General features: G+C 43.3%; 1 protein-coding gene across 6 annotated transcripts in view; it reads left to right on the top strand.

The window, feature by feature from the left end:
* Nucleotides 1–26,347, top strand: part of CDK14 (cyclin dependent kinase 14) — a 724,945-nt gene that overhangs the window by 625,600 nt on the left and 72,998 nt on the right. For 5 of the 6 annotated variants that reach the window (XM_070058421.2, XM_008261493.5, XM_051852767.3 and 2 more), the window contains one exon: nucleotides 3,699–3,842. In XM_070058421.2, the coding sequence (XP_069914522.1) occupies nucleotides 3,699–3,814 (116 nt within the window). In that variant the 3' untranslated portion in view covers nucleotides 3,815–3,842. Of the gene's footprint in view, nucleotides 1–3,698; nucleotides 3,843–26,347 lie in introns of those variants that run through there. The other variant, NM_001171277.1, reaches the window with a different exon arrangement.

The raw sequence follows: 26,347 nt of genomic DNA, 5'->3' as shown, positions 1-26,347 counted from the left end.
CAGCGTTGGCATAGTGGGCTAAAGCCTCTGCCTACTATGCTGGCATCCCATGTCAGATTAGCTCCCTGAAAATGTGCCTGGAGCAGCAGAACAGATGGCCCAAGTGCTTGGGCCCCTGCACCCACGTGGGCGATCTGGAAGAAGCTCCTGGTTCCTAGATTTGGCCTGGCCCAGCTCCACTGGTTGCGGCCCTTTGGGGAGTGAACCAGAGGATGGAAGACCTCTCTTTCTCTCTCTCTCTCTGCCTTTCAAATAAATAAAATCTTTTTAAAAACAACACTTGTTTGTCAAATCAGGGGAAACATATCTGCCTCCTCACTTTTTAAAACAATGTCCAGGAAAGCAGAAAGTGAAACCATCCAGGAGAAGACTGGATACAGAAATGAGTTAGAAATGGACAGAGACAGACAGAACGAGGGAGGCACTACTGTGGGCCAACCCAGAGCAGTATTTAAACAGGTTTCCCAATGGTGATATTTGACTTGTGAGTTTAGAACCAGGAGGCAAAAGTTTCAGTGGCACAGGCACTGGCTTCCCAGGGAGCAGATAAAGTGGATGGACTGCACCAAGGAGCTAGCGGGGCGGGGGTGTCCAACTGGGACCTGTTGAGACCTGCTTCTGATATGAGAAAGTCCAGCTTCCACTCAGAATGGATGCCGAGGCAACATAAAGCTGTAAGCCTGCCCTCCTGTTCCATAACACCAAAATGTCAAAGTGACGTGTGAGTGTAGTGTGCTTGGAAGCAGGAATTATAATGCAGTAGGAAGAATAACAGTGCAGGTATCTGGGGGTCCGTCAACTAAAGCTGGCTGGTTCTGGTGGCACCCCCTCATTCGCCCTGTGTCCCGAAACCCCAACAGCCATGACCCACTTCTTCACAAAGATTTAATTGCAAGGAAGTAAACGGAGGCTGATTTAGAAGAAATTCATTACTTTTCCCAAATCCACCACAGGGCATTCTCCTGTGTATACTATCAAGTTGCATAAATAATTGAGGCTGAAGTACCCTTGTCAAAGTAAATGAACAAAATACACTTCATAGCACAGAGTCCTTGATTTTATTGCATTCATTTGCTAATTCACAAAACTCAAACCCAGTAAAAGAAGGCCAACAAATCGGTACCATGCAAAGAGCACTGAAGTGGGTGTTGACCACCTGGGTTTCTGCCTCAGGTTCGCCGTGACGAGCCAGGCACCCTGCACGAGTGCCTCAGTGTCTCTGTGGTTCTGATTTCCCAGTTAGAGAACAAGAGGGATGGACAGCTCTCATGATTTGGGGGCTTCCTACACATTCTTGTATCGGGGTATTCAAAATATTCATGGAATTATGTATTCTGAATATGTTATGCATGGATTTCAAAATTTTTAGAAAATAAATATTATCATTTAATCCTATTTCCATGCACTTTTTGTAGTATCCTGGTATATGTCTTCTACATTATCCTATTGCAATACGATGCCATATTTTTTAAATAAAACAAGCAAGAGCATTTCAAATACACTTGGTACATCTAGTTCCTAGTCTTCCACTCTGTCATGAATCCTTTGCAACCAGGCTTTTGTGCCCACAACTCCTGATGTGCTGTTTTCAAAGTCTGTCTCCATGTCTGTCTCCATTGTTCTCTCCTCAGCCTTCCTCTTGATCTTTCAACACAATTGAACACATTTTAGCGTGACCTCCTCAAAGTAGCAGCCCCTTCACTTGGTCTCCAAGACAGGATTCTCTCCTGGTTTTCCTTTTCCCTCCCTAAACTCTCCTTTTCAGACTCTTGCCTGATGCCTCCTCGTCTTGCAGAGGGTCTCAGCCCTAGTGCTCAGATCTTTCTACCTGTATACACCCCCGGGAGCCTAGGTGACCCCATCCATTTCATGATTTAAATATCAGCTGACTACTGACAGCTCCAGATAGTGTCTTCACCGACTCCAGCCTTGTTTACTCAACAGACTGCTCAGCATCCCACCTAGTCATCTGGTAGACATCTCTGACTTGGCCTAACTAAAGCTGAGTCCTTTCCCCACACGTTTCTCCTTCTGCAGCCTTAACCGTTATCAATAAATGGCAAGACCGCTCTTCCAGCTGGAGGAAGTTACGCGTGACTCCTCTTCTTTTGTCACACTCTGTATCTGGTTCCTCCACAGACCTTGTAAATGCTGCTTCAAGATACACCCAAGGAGAGCAGGCATTTAGCCTAGTGGTTCAGACACTGGTGTCCCACCTGGAAGTGCCAGGGTTCACTACCCAGCTCTGGTTTCTGCTGATGCAGACCCTGGGAGACAGGGGCGATGGCTCAAGTACCTGAGTCCCTGCCACCCAAGTGGGAGACTTGGAATGAGTTCCTGGCTCCCATATGGCCCAGCCCCATCTGTTGCAGGCATCTGGGGGGTGAACTAGCAGCTGAAAGCACTGTCTGTCAATATCCATCCTCCCTCTCTCCCTCCCTTCCCATCTCCCCCGGTGTCTCTGTCTCTCTGTCTCTCTGTGTCTGTCTCTCTCTCCCCCTCCCTCCCTCTCTCTCTCTTTTCTATGTCCAGAATCACACCTCACCTCACTTCTCTGCTGTCACCCTGCCCTAATTATTCCCCCTCTTCTTGGCTTGCCTTGTTATAGTAGCCTCCTAACTGGTTGCCTGCTTCTCTCCTCATCCGCTTGGAGTCAGCTCTCACTGTTTCTCTCTCTCCATTTTGTTCCTGCTCTCCCCCTAGACTTATGCATGCATTGCTGGTCTCTAGCCTCCTTTGGGTCTCAGCCAAATGCTCCTAACAGGGAAGCCGCCCATGACCTTCCACCCCTAAATTTTGACTTCTCTTCCTTTCTTCATTTTTCTTCCTAACATTTGCTAGCATTTCATATATTTGACTGTCTATTGTCTCTCTCTCCAATCTGGGCTCTAAGAGAACAGGGATTTCCCTCCATTTCCCTCCACCTCTCTCCTGGTTTTCCTTTCCCCTCCCTAAACTCTCCTTTTCAGATTCTTGCCTGCTGCCTCCTCGTCTTGCAGAGCGTCTCGGCCCTAGTGCTCAGATCTTTCTACCTGTATACACCCCCGGGAGCCTAGGTGACCCCATCCATTTCATGATTTAAATATCAGCTGACTACTGACAGCTCCAGATAGTGTCTTCACCAACTCCAGCCTTGTTTACTCAACAGACTGCTCTGCTGTCCAGCTCTCTGCTATGGTCTGGGAAAGCGGTAGAAGATGTCCCAAGTCCTTGAGTCCCTGAACCTACGTGGGAGACTGGGAAGAAGCTCCTGGCTCCTGGCTTCAGATCAGTGCAGCTCTGGCCATTGTGGCCAACTGGGGAGTGAACCAGCAGATGGAAGACCTCTCTCTCTCTCTCTCTCTCTCTCTCTGCCTCTCCTTCTTTCTGTGTAAATCTGACTTTCAAATAAAATAAATCTTTAAAAAAAGAGAAAGAATAAAATGTGTTGTTTGCAAATTCCAGTTGAACATTCTGGATTAGAGAAATGTGAGAGAGCTCCAGGTGTGACTCTCAGGGGAAGGCAGACTGCCCCGTTGTATGTGTATGAACGTGTGTGGGCCAGTAAGCTCTGACATTTCAAAAATCAACAGGTACCATAATGTTCAATGTACTGGACATCCAAAATCGCTCTAAGTCTCCAGGTTTTTTTTTTAATTAAAGAAAATATGATAGATACATCAACAAATACATAATGAAAACTTTCCATTCATCCACAGTGTCGTCTATTTTTACCGTCCCAAATGTGAGATTGCAACCAGAATCCGGAGAAAGCATGCGGGCCTTTGGGAAAAACAGTAGTTACGGGAAAAGTCTATCGAACAGCAAGCACTGACCAGCACGGCGTTCTCGAGAGAGGGCAGGTAAGACGATGACCAGCTTTACTTGGACAGTAACGTCTAGCAGATATTGACTAGATCCTTCACATGGGATTTGCGTCTCCTGTGTTAATTATGGCGTTCATCAGACTTCCCACTGAGGCCAAGTGCAGTCAGTCCTTCCCATATTTCCAGGCACCTACCATATTCTAACCAAAATTATACTTCATCTTGCACTTCTACTTATGTAATCATAACCAAACCACTACAGTCATAAGCAAATCATTTTCACTGCTTACGCATTCTTCTTTGAGGTTAGGAAAGAGTTCACTTTGGGCTGTATCTAAGCCACAGACCTGCTTTGGTTGGCCCTCTCAATTTTTTTAAATGAGTTGCTCTTGTTTAAAATGGGGCGTTGTTAACACTAACATCTGGACTTGTGACTTTTCTTGAAAAATCAACCCTGGTGGTGCTGCATTCCCAGCCCTACCAGAAGTGTTTGCGTCTGCGTCATGCCTGAGTCTGTCTTGCAGAGAGCATCAGCTCTCCAGGTTAGCTGAGCTGCCATTTTGTTCTGGGCACCTTCACCTATTTCTGATTCCTGCCTGGCCCTTTGTAGAGGCCTTATCACGATGAGGTGTTTCCTTCTTACTGTCTGACTCTTGGACGTCAGCTGTTCTGCAGATAGGAAGTACCATGTAAACATGGCACACTCGGGCCTGTCGTAGACTGTCCCAGTCTTCACAGGTGCCACACAGTGACAAGTGCAAGACGGCAACTTCCAGCAAATCTGTGTCTTTCTTGATTGCCAGATGGAAGTGTCTGGGGTTTGGGAATTTCACACAGTATATATCCATATGCTTTCCTTCAATGCAGCATAATTCTCTGAAGCCAATGGAGCTCAGACATTTTTGTGGGAAGGCTTTTTCGTGTGTGCTGGTTCATACCAAGCCGTGCGTGAGTGCTTGTTCCTTATCCCTGTGGAAGTTGAGTCATTCAGTGTTCAGATGACTCCAAGGTTATATGCAAAAATTGCAGAAACCTCTCTCCTCTATTAATTTGAAATACCTTACCTGGCTAAACACCGCATGGCTCAGAGCAAATGAAACTCTCCACAGTGTCTTGTGAGTGATCTGCCAGTCTCCTGAGCCAGTCTGGTTTTAGCGCCGCCATGAATCGTGGCCAGTCTTGGCTTTCAGGGGAGTGGCAGGGATGGATGAGTGACCTGCAGATTCGCGGTTGTCAGGTAGAACAGGGTGTAGATGCAGTCAGCCAGCATGAGTGAACCTGCTACCTCATCGGTTGAGAGGAAGATTCTTTAGGTGATTTCTCCCTCTTGGATACAGAGTGACCTTCAGCACGACCTTGCTCACTTGATGACACCTGTGCTCCGGCCCTGAATTTCAACTGGTCGGACAAAAAGTAGTGTCCAGCTTTTCACCATTTACCTGTGGTTCCGAGAGTGCTTGGGACCCATGAGGGTCACAGGATGTGCTGTGTGGAAGTGTTTCGCTCATGTTATCCTAATGAGGGCTCCTGGCTTTATCTACCCCTCAGCCAACTCAGGAGAGGCAGAGGTGGACTTCACCATTGCTGCCGCCGCCTCCCACAGGCACCGGGCAGGCCTGGCTTTCAACCGCAGGACTGTGTCCTTTCCCTCGAGGTCTCCTTGACCTGAGCCTGGCCAGGCCATACTGCCAGGAGGTTTTGGGTCAGCTCCGTCCTGCAAGTTCTCAGGACACAAGTGTCACCCACACCAAACTGCTGATCGAAAACAGATTTATCTTTTAAAGGTGCACAAAAGTAAAATCCTCGGTACGTGGGAGCCTCTACAGAATGGGATTCCCCTCGTAGTGTGTTTTCAAGCCTAGAGTTATGGGTACATCTGCACAGGGGAAGCTCTCCCTCTAGAATTATTTGATAACAATGCAATGGTTCCTGCGAGAGGTTTGTCTTTTTCACGTCAGCTTTCGGAGCTCGAATGTTATTGTGGTTTTCTCCGCAAGTCAAATACCTCAGCTTGATCTCGCCTGATGCTGAGAAAACAGCTCAATTTCTCCTTGCCAGGGAAAGCTATAGGGGAGCTGGGTTCCAACACTTCTCTGTGATTCAGCAGGAAATGAGATAATTTTTAATTTCTCACCTTTGTGGATCTTTCTGTTTAAATCAAACAGGGCTCTCCTAGAGACCAAAAACAACAGCCTCATGTATCCTATGGAAGGGCCATACTCCAACCAATAGCTGAATATCAAATTATGGACACAATAGAGCAAAACATCCGTATAGAAAACGGATCCTTGGGGAAAAATGTGTAACACTCTGGACTTGGGTTTTTGTGGCGCTGTTGAATTCGTTAACTGTCTAGAATAGATTCTTGGATGTTAAATTTCCTGCAGACGTCGCGGTTCTTTGTAACGCTCAGAAGGGTTGGATCTCAAAGAGGCGGAGACCGCGGGCTGGCATTTTAAGCAGCACTGTCTCAGGAGTCACATGGAGATCCAGGGCAGGGTGGAGAAAGCATGCTATCACTTCTGTCTTTGAGGTGACAGAGGACTGAGCAGACAGCAGCATTTCAAGTTCAAATTTTTCTCCCATGCCTCAATGCCAAATGACTTCTCTCCTTGCATACTAAGGTCACTGCAATTATTTAGCTAATAATACCGGATTTGCATAAATTGGCCTTAGTGAGAAAGCTAATGAGATGCATTTTGCTTTGCAGCAGAAAGTAATTTTAGTTTCAGAGTTTTGTAACTAAATTGAATGCAAAGAAAACCACGAGCACCTAAAGTCAGAATGGGGTAGGTGCCACTCGTGATCCAGACTTTGCGTCTCTGTGCTTCGTTGTCCTCTAAAGATACTCATCAGCAGGACTGCATAGACTGCCCCCCTCATTTTATCAACGTGGAAGGGTGCGATCCTTCAGAAGTCTGACAGAGCCCTCAACGTGGATAGACATTTTCTCCAAGGAAAAGACCAGAAGCCATGTTGAACACCCTACCCGTTGGCTTCACTTACATTTGCAGTGATACCAACCTCACCCTTATGCTGAGTTTTAATTTTGCAGTTATCCAGAGCAGAGAACTAAGCATAGGGCTGCTCCTTTTCCTGACTACAGGGATGCAAATGTCCTCTGCTTTTTCAGACATGTGTTCTCTAATTTTTCTGAAGCAGTGTGTGCTCATTGTGGAACATCTCTTTTTAGTGAATCCGTTGGTCTTCAGATCCCATTAAATCCGTGGTATCTAGTGCATAGAAGAATTTTTACTTGGTTCAACTGCAAGAGGGTAACTTCATACATACTTTGGTGACCCTGTTCTTACCTTTTCCTATTTATCTTTGCTAATTCACATTATTATTTAAGAATTATATGACAATGTTATTTTTGCTTGACCTAGTCATTAAGCAATAGCTTCCTAAATGTAGTCAGATAAACAGAGTAGAATACATTCACTGCTTAGTAGATTTTCATTAAATAAGAGGTGTTTTTTTTTTTTTTGTTTTTTGTTTTTTGTTTTTAGAAACCAAATTGTAGAAAGAGCTCAGTGCACTAGTGCTTCAGCCTCTGGGGACAGCACAGGAACACTCCTTAAAGCAGTGGTTTGGACAGTCTGGGGCACCAGGCCCCAGAAGAGTTTCCAAAATCCAAGTTGCTGAGGTCCTTGAATCTGCATTTTAAAGAACCCCAGGGGATATGGAGGCAGGTAGCCTTTGCACCACTGGTAATGAAGCCCTCAGTAAATATGCAGGAATTATGTATTTATGAAGGAAAATAACCAGTTCATTTGGGTGGAGACTTAATAAAGACAAACTAGGAAAACCCCTGCTCCGTCATATAAGGAAAGCAACTCCTTCCTTCCTCAATTCTTTCCTCTTTTCTCTTCCTTCCCCTCCCTCCCTTTGTTCTTCCTCCCTCTTTCCCTTTCTTGCTTTTCTTTAAAAAGGAATAGAGTTGTACTGTACAACACAGTGGCCACTAACCATATGTGCTATGCAGATTTAATTTAAATTAACTTGAATTAAAATAAAACGTGTCCTCAGAAGCACCGCCACTCTTCACGTGTTCCACAGCTAGCGACAGGGCAGGTGTAGACATCTCCAGCATCACAGAATGTCCAAGTGGGCAGCACCAAGGGAGAGCTTTGCTCCTAGCTGCCTTTTCAAAGAGGGATCGGGACAATTAAACTGTGAATTCAGTAAGTTAAAAATGTGTTATTGTTTTAGATGATAGCCACCTAGGAAGTACCCAAAGTGTAGGGGGAGGAGAAATGTTCAAGTGAGGGAAGAGGCAGGTGCCAAAGGGAGAAAGACAGAGACCACTGCCTGGAAGTGACACCGAGAGCTGCAGAGACACCACACCCATGCCCACAGGAGCAAGGGAAACCAGAAAGCAGGGGTTGGCACGTCTCAGGAGACTGTGGCATGCTCAAGTTCCCTCCACTCACAGAGCTGTGTAGGGAGGAGCAGCTGGTAGGTGAGCAGCTGCTTGCACAGGCAGACCTCCCAAAGGCTGGAATGGCATCATGGCACAGTTGGGTTAAGCCACTGCCGGCAACTCCAGCACCCTATATGAGCTCTGATTTGATTCCCCCTTCTCACTTCCAATCCGGTTCCCTACTAATGCACCTAGGAAAGCAACAGAAGATGGTCCAGGTCCTTGGGCCCCTGCCACCCATGTGGGGGACCTGGATGTAATTCCAGGCTCCTGGCTTTGTCCTGTTTGGCTCCCTGGCATTTGCGGTCATTTGGGGAGCAAATAGCAGATAAAAGATACCCTCCTCTGTTACTCTTTCAAATAAATACTATTTTTAAAAACAAACAAACAAAAAAGCCAACAGTAGTTTCTATCTCTACACCTCAGCTCTGGAAGCTGCTGCTCCTGGAGCCTGCAGAGAGCCACCTGCGGCTCCAGCCCTGGGGCACCACTGTGGACACTCCTGTTTCCCACCACTGCACCCACTCATGTTGCTTCCATCTCCCCTTCATCTGGGGGCTTCTCCTGACTCATCTCTGCGATTCTGCTGCTTATCATCACTTCTCTTTGACCCTCTATTCCGGGGCAGACTGTCACTGAGCTCTTCTTGTCTCAGACTCAGACCTTCCTAGAGAGCGGCTCTGATTATGGTAGCCGTCACCATCGAGTGGAGGGCAAAGCCGTGTGTCAGTCACCCCCATATCAGCTGCCGGCCCACCACCCACTGCTTCTGATACAGTGACCTGAGCTGTGTCCTGGGTGGTCAGCCTGTTCTTACAGCACCCCCTCAAAGAGGGCTTCGGGCTTAGCCATCTCAGAGCCCTCTGTGAAGGGAGCAGGTAGCCCGGGTTGTAGACCGCAAAGCAGAAAGTCAGCAGTGCATCCAAGGGGAGCTCCAGCTGGTGCAGACTCACGGCATCATGGTCGTGTAATGTTTTTGGCTAATGACTGAATTCTCTTTAAGGCCTCTTGCCTTTTTCCGAACCATAGGCACAAAAGTAGGTAATACCCACTGGTATCTTTCACCAAATGAATTCGAGAGTTAGATGAAATTCAAGTGTTCAATCTGGGTTCCCCTTCAGTGACAGAAGATTTCTCTGGTGTTTTGTTTTGTTCTTCTCTTTTTCTGTGAGAACTGTTATTTTCTGCATAATCTTACAAATCTTTTTCCTATCAAACAACTACAGTTTTGTTATCTCTGTTGCCTCATGTAGTTGACAACAGTTGTGGCAACATCAGGCAGCACAGGAAACAAACCTTTGCATTCCTTGCAGATTTCATCTGAAACCCCCCATGGTGGTCATGACCCCCACATCACCACAAATTAAAAAAGAAACACATGTTTAGGAGAGAAGTCGTGCTTTGGACTGCAGATGCATGATGTATGGGTGAATGCCCAAGGAAGAAGAGGCTGGAACATTATCGAGTGTTCTCAACCACTCTTGCCTCAGCCTCTCTTCTGGCCTGCAGCAGGCTGTGGGAGCTTGTCTCCCCTGTCTCTCCTCACTTCTCCGCCTCTCTCTTCCTCTGACCTGTTCCCTGAACCATCGCCACCTCCAGCCCCAATAGTGAGTCAGCGGAAGCATCTGGGTGCTTCACCACCTGATCTGCTTAATTACGTGGTGGGCGGCGCTGTGATGGAGCCATGGAAATAACCTCCCATCCTGCTTCTTCCAAGGTGAATTTATGAAGAGCTTATTTAATTTTTCTATTCTGGTATAGTCTCAGATCCACAGAAAACTTACAAGAGTAGCACAAAGAATTCCTGCTGTCCTCTGCGCACTCCCCCCAAAGCTGACATTGTCCTTCATTTGTGTTATTGCACTTGGCCATGGACAAGTGTGGTGTGCACTTACTGTTCTTCCAAGCCACATGTGTCACTCACACGGTGCCCCTTTATCTTTAAATATTTCACTGTGCTTTTCTTAAAAACAAGGACTCCACAGTGATTTTTTTACACTAAAAACAATAGTAGTTTTTGCCCTCATTTATTCTTTTCCCATCTCAGGATTTTTAAAAAGCAAAAATGACTAAAAGGGGAAATTGATACAATGCACCACAAGTTGGTTCAACAGCCCATAGATCTTCCCAAACTGACTCTGTGTGTGTGTGTGTGTGTGTGTGTGTGTGAGAGAGAGAGAGAGAGAGAGAGAGAGAAAGAGAGATTGGCCGTTTCCAGCTTAGGTGAGCTTTCCAATATTAAGGGGCTAGAGTACATTACACAGCAGCTTGCCTCTTGTGGCTTTTTAAAACCCGAATTAATTTCCTGGGGACTATTTCGCTGTCATCATAATGTGAGTGATGCTTTCTTAAAATAGTGGGCACAGACGTAATGTGCCTGGTGCCCGAGATATCTGTTGCAGTGCTTGGCCAAACTATCAGGAAGTTAGCAAGTAGTTACAATTCGTTCAGTTGCTGTGTTTTTCTTGTTCATTTATTGTTGATTCTTGTGAGCCTGGGATACAGAGGGAATCGCATCTGCCCTAAGAGCACTGCATTGTATTATTAATACCAGGACAGCAGCTGAGTCCCACTAGACAGTCTTTGTGGTCTGCTGATGCTCTAAGAAGTGTCTGAGCATAAAAGGAGGCTGTTGGAGTTGAAGTGGGCTGATGGTCTGGGATGACATTTGAATGCACGGAGGACAGTGTCTAAATGACAGTGTTGAGAAGGGAAGGCAGAAAGAAGCTTGGAGCTCTTCCCATTGTCCCACAGGCTCATCACTCCTCTTGAGAGATTCCTCACGTGGGAGCCCAGTCTGGGGAGAAACAGGGAGTGGGGTCAGGGAGAACTGGACACTGGGGCCCAGGGACAAAAGCAAGGCTCTCAGGTCCTTAGACACAATGAAGTTCTAGACAGATAGGAAATGTAATGGAAACCACAACCCGCTTGTAGTTCAGTAAACAAACATTTTAGCTAAATTCTTACAAGTATCATTAACAAAATGTTTGCAATACTCTGAGATACTTCTACGCATAAAGCATATGAATAATTTAATGAATCTGTTCTAGAATTTAAGATAGCTGCTTACTCTAGCAACCTACGCCCACATACATACACACACTCAATACACCCACATAGCCAGAAAGAATTTTTTAGCAATCCTAGAGTTGTTAGATAACACTGCAGATTAGCAAAGGATTATTTTTCTACCTAAAGAAATAATGTACATGGTCTAGAACAAAAGCAAAAGAAGTAGAGAAATTGAGGGAAATCTATCTTACAAACATGGGCCATGAATGCCAAGCCTGGAATCAAACACTATACTGTTGATTTCCATACGTTGGTGTAGTTTTCCCTTTAAATGGTCACCGTTCCTTTAATGTAGTTTGCATTATGTGTAGTGCCCTTGGATTATCATTTTCAATGTAATTAGTAAAATGCCCTCAATTACATATAATAATTACTATAAATAGGACTATTGGCCTAATTACTATACATGGGGAAAGATGTGTGATTGTCATGTGCAGCTAAATTGTGTACAGTATTTATTTTACATTATTACATACAATGGTGTAATGATAACACGTAATTACATTGTATCATTCCTTGGTCAACAGATCTACTCCACATTAAAATATCTGGACTTTGTGACTTATTGCCAAATTAACCACCGACTGGATCTTTCTTCTTAAAGTAATTGGATTATTCTGTGGGCTGGGGACCCAGTAAGTTTAAATGTAATTGAATAAACTGATTCTGCGGGAAAAATACGGAAGGAAAACAATTATCTTACTTGCATTAATTAGGAATGCTCAGATTGTTCTATCTTGTGGATGTTAAGAATTTAAACCTCTCTAAACCCAATGCCAACCTGCATGGTACCTGTTTGTTTTTATATGAATGTGTAAAAATCAACAGCCCTAAATGGTGGCAACATTTAAAATATGCCTGAGGGGAAAAAATGAGGTCCTTTCTTCACTGTGGCAAACATTATAATCATCCGGAGTTTACAAATGCACACTTAACGAGCTTATAGCACATAATTAATTCTGCAAAGGATGCTGTTCGGCAGAGTGGGATTATGAGACTTGCTTATTACAGTGGCAGGAGAAATAAATCTATTTTCTCTCGGTAAGGTAGGGTATTCTTGTGTTCTTTAGAAACTGGCACATCTCAGAGGTGTTGCTCTCAAAATGATCTCAGGATGGAGAGAAATCAGTAATTACAGAGCTAGGCATTCAGTTGTGTCCTAATTTTCCCATCAGTTTTTCAGTGTTTCAGCTGCCTCGGAGACTTGAAGTATTCTCATTAGGTAGCTGCAGAGGCAGCCGCTCTGCCCACTCCCTCATTCTCTCACTCGCTTTTCCTTTTTTTTTCCCCTTCCATTCCTGCCTTGGGAGTGACTGTGAAGATCATTTGCCGGAATGATTGGCAGGTTAGAGGATTCGATCAGATGAGTTCCTCTTAGTGCAGGTCAAAAAGGCTAGTTAGCAGGAGCTGTCGAAAAATGCCAGCAGCATTCGAAATGGGAAATGTCATGACTTCCAGGCAGGGGGTGCCACCTGCAACAGAAAGCCCTCAGCTCATTAGCAAGTTACAGGATGCTGGCTTAACTGGAGGGAGCAGGGAAGGAGAGATAATACCCAATAGGGAAAATGATTGTGAAGTGGAATTGATTTCATGTATAATTTGTTTATCACTAGAGGGGACAAATGCTGTCCTTCTGACAGGAGCGGAGGAGTGTGGACTATGAATGAAGCAACTTAGCATAATCTCCAGGTTGAGCTTTGGATTTAAAGAGCGCAAACTTCTTTATTCCCAACTGCAGAAGTGATCAGGTCGTGTTACATTAATTAAAGCTGACATATTCTCGAATGTTTTATCTGGGCAGTTGTGGCAATTCGACAGAAATGGCTCGAGATGGGCGACTTGAGAAAATAAGGGAGATTTTGCTTTTTTTCCCCCTCTGCTAGTATGGAAGACTAGCTCAGTTGCATACTGAATTATGGCAGGCTGGTGTTTATATTCAGTGGTTAGCTAGGCTGCACAAATCAAACCAGGGCTCCTGATTCACATGCAGTCTCAATGGTAGAGGAGACCAGAGGCCCTTTGGGAGATTTACATCTATCTAATCCATGTTAAAATACATATGTATATTTCAGAGTATGACTGTATCATACTTTGATACAATGTGAAAATTTTAACCTCTGATTTTTTCTTAAAGGGGAAACTCTCCAATTTCATCACTGCCTAGATGTCAGTTTTTGTAGAATGTAATATTGTACCATAAATTCAATAGTTTCCAATAGGCTTATTCACAGACAAAGCTAAAAAGGTGCCCTTAGCTTGTAATTTGTAAACAGAGAACACAGTGGCAAAACAAAGGCGATATTGCCTAACGTGCTCCTTCTAGCTCCATGTGTGTAGCTTTCAGGAGTGTACAGTGTATCAAATGGGCTTCAGCATAAAGCCCCTTCCTACATAAATTCCATCAGAAAGCGTATTTTCTTTTGATAAGAAACATTTATGATATCATTCGTCTTTTGCACAGAGATCTTCATCTTGTTATTTTAAGTCACAAATGCCACAGCTGCAAGTCATTCTGGCTGAACACGAAAGGATGTTTACTTACCATGTAGATTCTGGCTAAAGCATATATTTAAAAATGTGTTGCCCTGCGTTTCTCTTTCCCCTTAAATATTGAGACATTTTATGTGGCAGTTATTAAATAGCCAGGGCTTGTTTTATCAAACAGCCTCAGACTACTGTCTACTGTGAATAGGGATCTTAAAGCCTCCCAGTCCAAACACTGGTGCAAAATTCATTCCATTCTGTATTCCGCATAAAAAGCTTAGCATTAAGCCACTGTATATAGCTGTCAAGATATACTGCATTAGTTCTGTCAAATCTAAAAATTTAAACATCAATGTGAATCCACTCATCCCCTCATTTGGGAATTTGATTGTGTGGTCCAAAAGCTGACCTTGGAGAGGGAAAGTTTTTTTTTTTTTTTTTTATAAAATCCCAATTAAATGGTTCACCAAATGGGACTACCATTTTATTCTTCCACAGTAACTCAATTTACTAATTGCTGAGAAATTTATTAGAAAAGTAAATTGTTAACCTGTTTTGAGCAAAAATATTGTCATTTTTTTTTTCCCCAGTGAAAGACTTGAGGGTGGTGGTGTGCAAATGGGTTTCCCAGTCTTTAGAAGGCGCGTCAGGAGAAGGCCTTCATCTCTGGAGACAGCCATAGCGGTGTGGCCTTGCACTGTGGGAGAGGAATGGTGTGCTCTGTGCAAGCCTGACCTTGTCACCCACCCTCTCTCCAGTCTCTGCCCCCAGTTCAGCCTGAAGTCAGCCCCCTGTTCTCTAACTTCTTAGACCCTTCACTACTTTGTATGCTGAATTCATCTCCTCGCCAAAGACTAAAACAATCTCTGCTGCGTATCAGCCCCTTTGTTGGATGTTTACGCAAGAGTTCTTGTATTTGGATTGCACGGCTCACCGTCAGGTGTGTGAGTTCTCAGATAAGGTCCCTCTGCTCCAAAGAAAACAAACAGGATCCCGATCCTTGTCCCTGGTGGCAGCAGGTCTCAAAGTGCGCCCTGTGGATCCCCAGAGATTCTCTGGGGTCAAAAGTATTTTCTTTAAGTTTTTTTAAAATTTATTTACTTGACAGCTAGAGTTACAGACAGTGAGATAGAGAGACAGAGAGAAAGGGCTTCCTTCCATGGGTTCATTCCCCAAATGGCCGCCACAGCTGGAGCTATGCCGATCCGAAGCCAGGAGCCAGGTGCTTCTCCTGGTCTCCCATGCGGGTGCAGGGCCCAAGCACTTGGGCCATCTTCCACTGCCCTCCTGGGCCACAGCAGGGAGCTGGGCTGGAAGAAGAGCAGCTGGGACTAGAACCCTGTACCCATATGAGATGCTGGCACCGCAGGCGGAGGATTAACCTAGTGCGCCACCGCACAGGCCCCCGAAAGTATTTTCACAACAGCACTACATGTTCCTCACTTTCTCACTGTGTTAACCTCAGCACTGGTGGTGCAGAAGCAATGGGGGCTACAGCTGGGGGCCCTTAAACATGAATCAAGGCTATGGCCCCAGAGTATTCTTCACCACCATACAACTGCAAGTTTCTGAAAAAAGCCAGCTGCACGAAATAATGATCTGAATTAAACCTCTACCTTTGAGCAAAGGTCTTTTTAATATTCTGTGTGACTGAAAAGGGAGCACACAAAAGTCATTCATCACTAAGGTTATCTCAGGGGAAAAAAATCTCTGCCGATCTACAAGCCAAACTAGCTACCCCACATATGTCTTCTATTCTTTTTCTTTTTAAAAAATATTTATTTGCAAGGCAGAGTAACAGAGAGAGAGGAGGAGACAGAAAAAGATTTTCTATGCACTGGTCCACTGCCCAAAAACACAACAACATCCAGGGCTGGGACAGGCCCAAGCCAGGAACCCGGAGCACCATCTGGTTCTCCCGCATAAGGCATGGACTCTAGTACTTGGGCCAGAATCCACTGTCTTAGTCCATTAGCAGAAAGCTGGATTGGAAGCAGAGTAGCTGGTACTCATACTCGCATTCTGATACAGGATGGAGGTATTCCAAACTGCAGCTCAGCTCACTGTGTCACAATGCCTAGCTCTCATGTCTTACTTGAAAGAATGACTGATGATAAGCTGTGACTATTCGGGCTGTACGTATTTGGTAGATATTTTCTCAAAAATGAACAGAACATGAGTCTGTTACCCAAGGAAAACAAATGATAGTATTTGCTGCCAGTGATAAACTTAGAGAGCTTTCAACAGAAAATTAGAATTTGGGGAAACTGAAAAAGTTACAATTGGCCACTATGAGTTTCCCAAAGACTTCTCTAATGAGAAATTGGTGATAATAAAAGCAAATGTGACTTTTTCGATATTATAGGATTTGAAGGACCAGCACAACTCATTGAATTAATGGTTTACAAATATTGTTAGAAAAACCATGCATGGATGAAACATTCACTGAAAATGTAAAATAAACCAGTAGATTTTAAAGTAACAAAGGATTCATTAGAATAGTATCCAATCCCCCAATGCAACTAACCTTTAAGAAACTACCACTGTTGAGTTTTGTTGTAATATAAAAGGTTATATGTATCCATGGCTAGCTGAAAGGGCTATTAAGATGCTTCTTTTTTTTTTTTCCAATATCTATAAGAGGCTCAAATTTTTGTCTTTTGCTTCAGCCAAATCAACATGTTAACACAGATTGAATGCATGAATACATAAGAGAATCTAGGTCCTCTGTTCAGCCAGCCATTGAAACAATTTGCATAATTTTAAAGCAATGCCACCTGTCTCACTAATTCCATTTTGAAAATGTAGTTATTTTGTTAAAACAATGTTTTGTGTTAGTAGGTAATACTTTTTTTTAAGATTTATTTATGTATTTGAGAGGCAGAGTTACAGAGAGAGGGAGAGACCGAGTAAGAGGTCTTCCATGCACTGGTTCATTCCCCAAATGGCTGCAAAGGCCTGCGCTGCGCTGATCCAAAGCCAGGAGCCAGGATCTTCTTCCAGGTCTCCCGCGTGGGTGCAGGGGCCCAAGCACTTGGGCCATCTTCTGCTGCTTTCCCAGGCCATTAGCAGGAAGCAGAATCAGAAGTGGAGCAGCCAGGACATGAACCAGCACCTATATGGAATGCCTGCCCTACAGACAGATTTGACCTACTATACCACATTGCTGGCCCCCAGTAATGAGTTTAATTAAACATTTTGAAAATAACAATTTTAATTTTGAATATAGTAAACACCAATAGCTGTAGTGCATATAAGCAAAGCTCCTTGGCAGTTCTCTATAACTTATTAGAGTCTAAGGAATTTTCAGACCACAAAGTGGCTCAGGCACTGTGGCTCCACAGGTTAGGTTGCCAGATGCAACACCTTCATCCTGTATAGTAGCACTATTTCAGGTCCTTGTTACTCTGCGCTTCCAGTCTACCTTCCTGCTACTGTGTGCAGCAGCGGATGATGAACTTAGTATTTGGATTCCCATCACCCACACAGAGCACTAGAGGATGGAAGATCTCTTCTCTCTTCTCTCTTCTCTCTTCCTTTCTCTTCCATTCCCTTCTCCTTTCTTTTCTCTCTCTCCCTTCCAGCACTCTGCAAATAAGTAAATAAATCTCTCTCTTTTTTAAAGAAAATAAGACCAGAAAGTATAAGAACTTCCATATCAGTAGTGTTATACATTAATTCTAACAAAAATAATTATATTAATAAAATTTTCCCCTTTAAAGAAATTACTGTTTACTACAAAAATTTAGTTATATAAAATTATTCCATTTCCTTCAGTTTAATTAAATATCTCAACTTTTCTGGAGTATAATAGATAAAATTTTATATTTGCAAAGGTATCATCTTAAAACTAAGGTGGAATATTACTTAATGTACCCCTTGATTATTACAGCAATTCTAAAGAGATTTTTGCGATAAATATTAATTTAGGATGTTATGACTTTTCCCTTTTTTTAAAAAAAAAACTTTTTTTATCTATTTGAAAGACAAAGAGACACACAGAGATCTCCCGTCCTTTAGTTTAATCCTCAAATGCCCACAACAGCCAGGGGTTAGGCCAGGCCAAAGCCAGGAACCAGGCACTCAATCTAGGTCTCCCAGGTGGCTAGGAGGGATCTGAGTACTCGAGCCACCAGTCGCTGCTTCTGGGGGTTTATATTAGCAGAAAGGTAGAATCAAGAGTGGATCAAGAACTCGGGCCCAAGCACTCAGCAGGGGATCTGAGCATCCAGGCAGCATCCTCACTGCTGCAAAACACCCGCCCTGACCTCTCCTTTTGTATATCTGTTGTTTGACCTTGCAGAGAGACCCTTCAGGCCATTTCACGTACCTTGTTTCTAGGACGCAGAATGACTTTCAGCAGACCCCTGGGTAGACAAGGCATAAATGTGACTTCCTACGAGGGGAAGGGACTCCTCTCTCTTCCTGCCCAGGCGTTTATGTGGTAGCTCTTGGAACTCTAGGTGCACTTTGGAGTTCAGAATCCAAAATACTTCTCAGCATAAGCAGCAGCTAGATTATAGTTGTGATTTTTTCAACTCATGATTTTGAAATGCTTTTAGATTTATGGAAAAGCTATAAAGCCAGTACACAGAGGTATATCCATCATCTCATTCCTAATATTAGTATCCCTTACACCCCTGGTACATTTGTCACACTAAGAAACTAACCTAAATACTGTACTATTCATTAAACTACAACTTTACTTGGATTTCACCTATTTTCACTTTTTTTTAAATATTTATTTTATTTATTTGACAGGCAGAGTTACAGAGAGAGGTAGAGACAGAGAGAGGTCTTCCATCCAATGGTTCACTCCCCAATTGGCCACAACGGCTGGAGCTGTGCCAATCCGAGCCAGGAGCTAGGAGCTTCTTTTGGGTCTCCCATGGAGATGCAGGGGCCCAAGGACTTGAGTCATCTTTTACTGCTTTCTCAGGCCGTAGCAGAGAGCTTGATCAGAAGAGGAGCCGCCAGGACTAGAACCAGTGCCCATATGGGATGCCAGCGCTTCAGGCCAGGGCGTTAACCTGCTGAGCCACAGCAGGCCCCCTATTTTCACTTTTCTTCTGATGCAGGAGCCCACCCAGAGTGCACTGTATTGCATCTAGTCGTCACGACCCCTCAGCCTCCTCTGATCTGTGATTGATTCTCAATCATTTCTGGTTCTTCATGACCTTTTTGCTCTGAGAAGTACTGTTCGGGTATTTTGCAGCATTTCCTTCCTGGTGTTTTCCCTCCTGAGTAGATGGGATTCTGGGTTTGAGGGAAGAATGCCACTGAGATATAGTGCTCTTGTCACGTCACGTCAGGAAGTACATGATGGCCACATGGCTCGTCACTGGTGACATTGACATTGATCACCTGGTTAAGACACATGATGTCCTGGAAGTGAAACAGGAGAAGCAGATCTGGGACAGTTTCTCAGTCAAGTGGAAGGAAGTCAGGGTGGTTACTGATCTGAGGACAAGGCTCCCTGACACCAGGATCAGGAGAAATGTAGAGGGAGAGAGCATGGGGCCAGGAGCTCAGTCCAGGTCTCCCACTTGAGCCATCACCTCTGCCTCCCATGGTCTGCATTAGCAGGAAGCTGAAAGCAGAAGCCAGATCTGGGGATTAGACCCAGATACTCATGTGGAGCACAGACATCCTAATCAGTGTCTTAACCATTGGGCCAAACACCCACACCAGCAAATATTTTTTGAGAAACCAATATATTGATGTGGCAGTCAGCAGTAACGAAGAAGACAGTACGGAGCTTCCAGAAGCTCATAATTTAGGGACAACAATAAATCATTTAACTCTCAGGATGATAAAGAATACAGTAGAAGTTTGCATAAATGTATATGACATATGCATAATAAATTAATTTTGCCAGAGTGGCTTGTGGAAATTTTTCCAGAGGAAGACATTGTGAGCAAAGGAGGAGTTGGGTGTTTCATGGGAATGAAGAGGAGGATCTCTTACCGATAGAGCAAAGCCTTGTCAAAATTCAGCATCCTTAGGGAGTGCTCTGGCAGAGCTGAGGGGCTGAAGTATGGGGAGTTATTAAAGATGGAACTGGAAAAGTAATTTATAACCAGATTGTGGAGGGTCTTGAAAGATATTGGGAAAAGTTTAGATTTCAGTGTGATTGCACATGGGACAATGTGATGACTTCCTGGTCAGACTCAGGAGAAATTAAAACATCTTAGTGCTGGAAGATCCTTCGGGAATCATCTTAACAACCATGAAAGAAGATGTGGTATTTTTTTTTCTTTTCTTTGAACTTATGCAGTAGATCATGTCTTAAAAATAAGTCAAGAAAATACACAGGGTTTGGCGCTGTAGCATAGCAGGTAGAGCCACCGCCTGCAGTGCCGGCATCCCATATGGGCGCCGGTTCGTGTCCTGGCTCTGACTTTCAAATAAATAAATAAATAAATCTTTAAAAAAAGAAAATATACAAAATTGCATTCACATTTACATCTAATGTAATGTTAGGAATTACAGCCAGTGCCTACTATCCTCTTTGGCTGAAAACTTCATTCTCCTCCAGCCCTGCTATTTTGTGGCTCTATTTTTGGAACAATTCTTTTATCAACTTGTATACATATGTTTCTTAGAAAATTATACAGAAATTCTTTATTTTAGTTGAAATAATATTCTTACCTTGTTCACATATCTTTTTGTAAAGTACATAACCACCCCCTTGGTTTTACTTGTGTGAATGAAGATAGATTAACACCATTTAAAGGAAATACAAAAGCAATTTTGTAATGAGATAACTGATTTTACAGGATGTAAATATAGGACAGTTTTCAAAACTGAAAAAATTGATGCAGGGGCCAGCTCTGTGGTGTAGTGGGTAAAGCTGCCACCTGCAGTGCCGGCATCCCATATAGGCACCGGTTGGAGTCCCAGCTGTTACACTTCTGTTCCGGCTCTCTGCTATGGCCTGGGAAAGCAGTAGAAGATGGTCCAAGCCCTTGGGCCCCTGCACCCACATGGGAGACCCAGAAGAAGCTCCTGGCTCCTGGCTCCTGACTTCAAATCAGCACAGCTCCAGCCATTGCGGCCAATTGGGGAGTGAACCAGCAGATGGAAGACCTCTCTCTCTCTGCCTCTCCTTCTCTCTCTGTGCAACTCTGACTTTCAAGTAAAATAAATAAATCTTTAAAAAAAATGATGCAGTGTCTTCATGATTTCATGTAGACGCAGCACTCAGCTTAGTGTGCAAAAGTGTTTTTTTAATAGTCATACTGATGTCTATGAACGTTAAGTCCTTGTATAAGTCTATTTTTCATGCCCAGTTTTTCCTAAACCCAAATAAAATGTAAAATCTTTGACCATCCCAAAGTGTGTGTAGCCAGATTTTACAGCCACCTTAATGTTTTGTAGCTCAGGGACTTTGGGGTGAGTAATGACCATGATAATGGCAAAGGAAAAATACTGTGACAGCTAGCATATGACACATTAAGCATAAATTATTCAGAATAGAAAAAGACCACTTACATTTTTTAAAAAGAAATCATAAGTAAATTAACACATACCAGAACTGTTGTAATCCGAAGCCTTAAATTTTATACTTATTAAGGCAAGTGCCATAGAGAAATACATTTAACAATCTGGATAGAATATTTGGCTTGTGTATAGAAAAGGTATATATATAGGAAAAAATGAAATATAGTATGCTGCTCTATCCTTGGTTTAACACAAAAAATGACTTTACAAGTTTTCTTTTATAACTAAGAAACGTAGCTACCTTGCAGGCTTATGGCCATAGTAGGCTCTCAGTATAAATCCATGCTCCCTTTGGAGGGGTCCAGGTTCTTTGATTCTCTCTCATTTCCAGATTCTCCCCTGTAGACACATGACGAAGAGTCAGGTAGCAAACCAGCTCAACTCATTTTACAACTATAGGGCATTCTGTAAGTTAACATTTAAAGTATTTTTCTATCACCCCTAAGAAATGCTGATAAATTAGCACTAGAAATAGCAGTATCGAGATGATTAAGAGACAGCATGGAAACATAATTTAGCCAAAAGCAAAGTGAAGAGCTAAGAGAGTTGTATCAGCCTAAGAATTTAGGGCCTCAGATTCTGCACCTGCTGCTTATCTCAGTGGACTGTTTTTCAAAAGGCTGTTCTTTGGAATCTTCTTAACAAAACAGTATGTCCTTTCTATGCTAAGACTAACTTATCTACATGATTGCTTTGTGGGCTGAGAGTGTGGAGACTCTGAGAGAGCCATAACTGTTTTCCAGTCTGATCCACTTGTCTATAGCTTAGCAGCATGCGGTGAGTGAAAACCTGCAAGGTACTAATTTCTTCTTCACCTCAGATCATCCCCCAAACACCCCCTGATCAAGGGAGCCTCGCTCTGCCTGCGAGGACGTAGCAGTCCTCAGAGGTTCCGTGCCCACATTGCGGGACCTGGAACATGTGCAAGAGGTAGAAATTACGATTCTTGACCTCACTGATATCTCATCTGAAGACAGGCTGGTGAGACAGAGCCATTATCTTTTGTTTGTACCTTTTATTTGTAATGCAGAGTGAAAATAAATTTTGAGAAGAATCAGGTGTTTAGAAAGTGCATATGTATTTTATAGCGTATGGATAAGCTTACTTCAAAAAGTTTATTGAAATGAAATTAAAAGATCAGTTTATTTTTGGTGCAAAAAATGTTGATATCCATGCATAGTTTTTTCAAAATGTGCATTTTCTATGAACTTTTTGAAGACCCTCTAGGACAGCTTGAAATCCGAAGCCAGTTAATTATGTGACCATTTCTCATGCTATTCAAGTATGTAGAGGTAGGTGTTTACTTGCCTAGATACATTTCTGCCAACAACAGTTTGATTCACTTTTAATTCTCTTTCATTCTCTTTATGACTTCTCACTTGATATTTCATTCAGTCACCTCTGCCTTTCGAACTGTCTCTTTAACTGGGGTTTCCGGTTTTCACCTTCATTCCATCTCTGTACTTAAAAAGTTACCAGGGAGGAGCCAAAAGAGAAAGCTGGAAAGACTGGGGAGGCAGAGGGAGGAAGACTACTGGTGGGGGGGAGGGTGGATTTAAATGAGCACTGGAATGAATGCTTCACTTGTTGGCCTCTAGCACAGTCACCATACGTTAGGAAATATGCAGGGAATAGTTAATTACAACTAAATGAGCCCTTGTTAGAGGTGGTGGCAGACTGGGAATCAGACTGTCAGAGCTGTGAAAGATGCTGAATTGCAAAGCTGGTCTCTGTGTCAGGCGTAGAGGGTCTGTGGGGACGGGCCACACAGAGAAAAGATAGCTGGGTAAGGCTAGCCTCCGACCCGGGAGCCAAGTATGACATTTGCATACTTTTCCCGCAAAGGGGGTTTAAACCAAAGAAAAGGGGAGATTTCAATGTTGTCAGTCAGGCTTTGCTGGGGTGAAGAGCAGAGGGAAATCAGCTGACGGGTCCTTTCTCAAAGCCGTGGTCCCAGCCTTGACGTTGTCCTAGCTAAGTTATGTTCTTGGGGGCTGTTTGCACACTTTTGTCCGTCTGAAGATCTTTTAAACCCAAAGGGCTCAAAGTATCCCCCTTTGCCAGCACAGAAGAAGGGGATTTGCGGGGCAAAAATGATTCATGTTGCAAACTGAGCCCAGTCGCCCTTTGTTCTTCTACAAAAATACTCTGAAGTCGCAAGGATGCCTTTCAGAAGCAGAGTGAGTCTTTGCAGGCTCGAAAACAAGGTGAAACCAACCCCTACTTGGGTCTTTCTTTGCCAGCTCAAAGGAGGCCTGGATGTATTCCTCTCACCCCACCCCCGCCGCCAAAAAAGGTGGCTCAAAAAATGTGTCATAAAAAAAGAAAACAATGTTTGAGTGACATGGACCATTTTTGCCCCATTTTCTTAGAGAATTTTCTGAGATTGAACTGTTTAGGTCTGAAATTGAAGCAAACTTGTTGGAGCACTAAGCAGTGTATGTTCCCTCACTGTCCCAAACAGCCTTATCTTTTACCTGGCAGCGTGAGCCTCTGTCTATCTATTTTGTGTCCAGTTTGCAACACCACGCCTTCTGTGCTGTGTAGTGTGTGCTGGTCTCTTGTTACTGTAGGTTTTCTAACAGTCTGCGCGTCTGTAGTGAAGAATGTGAAACTGCAGAGCCTCGGTCTAGAATAAATCTGATCTTTATGAGTCGGAACCCAGGCCCTGTTTCAAGTTCACTAGTGGTTTGAGCCCTGGTGCCCCTAATCCCTATGGTTCAGGGAAGTCTGTGCTAAAATTACCAACTCTGAGAAAAAAAAATGTACATGGTTACCAGGGGGAATATGTGCAATTGTGGGTGTCTTTTTAATTTGTCATATTCCACATGGAGCTGAATGCTTCAACAAATGTGACATCTTAACACACATAGTTGAGAATATAATTTGGAACATACAAACTAAACATTCCTAGTAACTGATCAAGTGGGATATACAATAGAACTTGACAGAGGAGGTTGGAAAAAAAGTGTATGTATTTTTATATGGCAGCTAGTTTAACTTGAGTTTTTTCAATTAAGGACATTGCTTTATTAATTTTCTTTTATTATTCATGGCCCTTTTGCTAGATTTCTGGCTCTTCTTAGAAGACCCCCATATAGATGCGAAATAAAAACAAGTAATGAGAAATCTGTCTAAAACTTACGTATAAAGAAGGAGAAGGCTTACTTTGAAATTCACAGGAGTCAGCGTCAGAGAGCTGGGAGAGTAATTAGGAAAGCTTCTATGGGGATGAGGAGAATTGTCGTTGGGAGCTTCCACTGCTATTACGGTGCTGGTGGGGACGGATCACGGTGGGCTTGAGAGCTGAGACACTGGCAATGGCCACATCAGGGCTCTCTGAAGTTATAACCGAGTGGGTAAAACGGTGCCTGCAACTTCCCTACACGTGTTATTTTTTGCTGTGGCTGAGATGCTCGTCTCTGATCTAAGTAAACTCTGCCTTGCTGGAAGTGGTGCGTGTCTTTGCCCGCTCTGCGTTTTCCCCCGTGAGAAGCGTGTCTGAGCTGGGGGGACTTGAATGTGCCTCTTTGTTGCTGAGCTTGTCAAGCACAGCACTGTGATCTCTTTCCCACCAGGAAGGTCAGGCCGCTGGGGGCCAATCTGTTTTCTGAAATGAACCCCACTCACTGTCTGTCCCTGGTGTCTGACAGACGGAAACAGCCGTCCATGTGGCCGCTCTCAGTGCTGTCTAAAGGACTCACTTTCTGGGAAGAAGGTGACGTGTGTAGCCTACATGGAAAAAAATAGAATTTTTAAGACGAACTGGCCTTTGGATGTTAATATTTATCTAAAAGGCAAATTTAATTAACTTTCTAAGAACATATTTACAGACTCAGGAAGTAACTGCACACTGTGCCTGTGTGTGTGCGCGCACACACACACACACACACACACAATTTACTCTCTCACACCAAGATAAGCCTTTGCTTATGAGTTCTACTTCTAAAGACGCGTGTTTTTCTTTAATTGGAGCAATAAAATTATGAAGTATGGAACTGTTTCAATAGTAGACTTGTGGAAGTAAGAGTCTTTTGTTCGCTTAGATTTCAGTTTCATGTGTTTTGATCAGAGGTCTGTACAAAGCCTGGAGAAATTTGTACTGTGCTGAGCTTCACTTCAATGCTCTCCAGACAATTGAGCTAATTAAATCTTTACCAACATTAACACAGCTCCAGCGTTCCTGGGACAGCGGATGATTATTGCATGAACATGGCAAGCTTAAACTAAACAGATGAAAATAGAGTCCTGTGGAATGGGTATTGAGTTTATTCTTTATTCATCTTTTGATAAGGTTTAATTAAAACTGCCTCTCTCCATTGTGGTGAGAATGAATGTGCTTGTTTTCTTACTGAAAAGCAAATTATTCACTTCAGCCATGGTTCAATAATCAAAGCCTTTGGAAAGTTTTAGGTTATAGTGTAGCTGTGGGGATATAATTGCTGCAATTCTGTATGAAGGCTTTATCTTTTTTTATTACTTTCCCTTATTTATTTTTGTAAAAAGAAATTTCTAAAAGCACAGTTTATGATTTGGTATAGAAGTACATATGTTTGAAGCCTTGTTACAGGTTTACTGTGGTTAGATTTTTTTTTTCCTCCCTAAGGTGTATTTCTTAGAACCTCTTGCTAAAATGAAAGGTGAAAAGGGACACACATTTAAATGGATGGCATTTTAGATTTTTTTTTCTTTTTTTAAGTTAGTGTAGAAACTTCAATAAAACCTTTAAAACCTGTGGCTTCCACTGAACTGAGTCAGCCATCCTGTGCGTGGAAAAGTAGCAGACACTGGAATTCTTTCTGCAAATATGTATTTGCAGGCGCTTTCACTTCCTTTAAACTGGCCAAAAACGTTGTCTGTATTGTTCTTTTCAAGGGGGTAGAGATTTTTTTCTCATGTTGGTGATCATTTATGACATGAATAGATTTTACGCTAATGACAACTTATGGTCAAATTTATGATCATGATTTTGCTACAGTTTCTTTTCCTTCGTTTCTTTCTTCTTCTTCTTTTTTTTAATAGAATAGACATTACAAGGGTATAAGATATTTTCTGGAAC

The sequence above is a fragment of the Oryctolagus cuniculus genome, chromosome 16 (genome assembly GCF_051225735.1).
Source record: "Oryctolagus cuniculus isolate XC-2025 breed Fujian yellow rabbit chromosome 16, ASM5122573v1, whole genome shotgun sequence".
In the NCBI taxonomy this organism is placed as follows: domain Eukaryota; kingdom Metazoa; phylum Chordata; class Mammalia; order Lagomorpha; family Leporidae; genus Oryctolagus; species Oryctolagus cuniculus.
The sequence above is the reverse complement of the archived record's forward strand: the minus strand, read 5'-3'. Positions and strand labels throughout refer to the sequence as shown.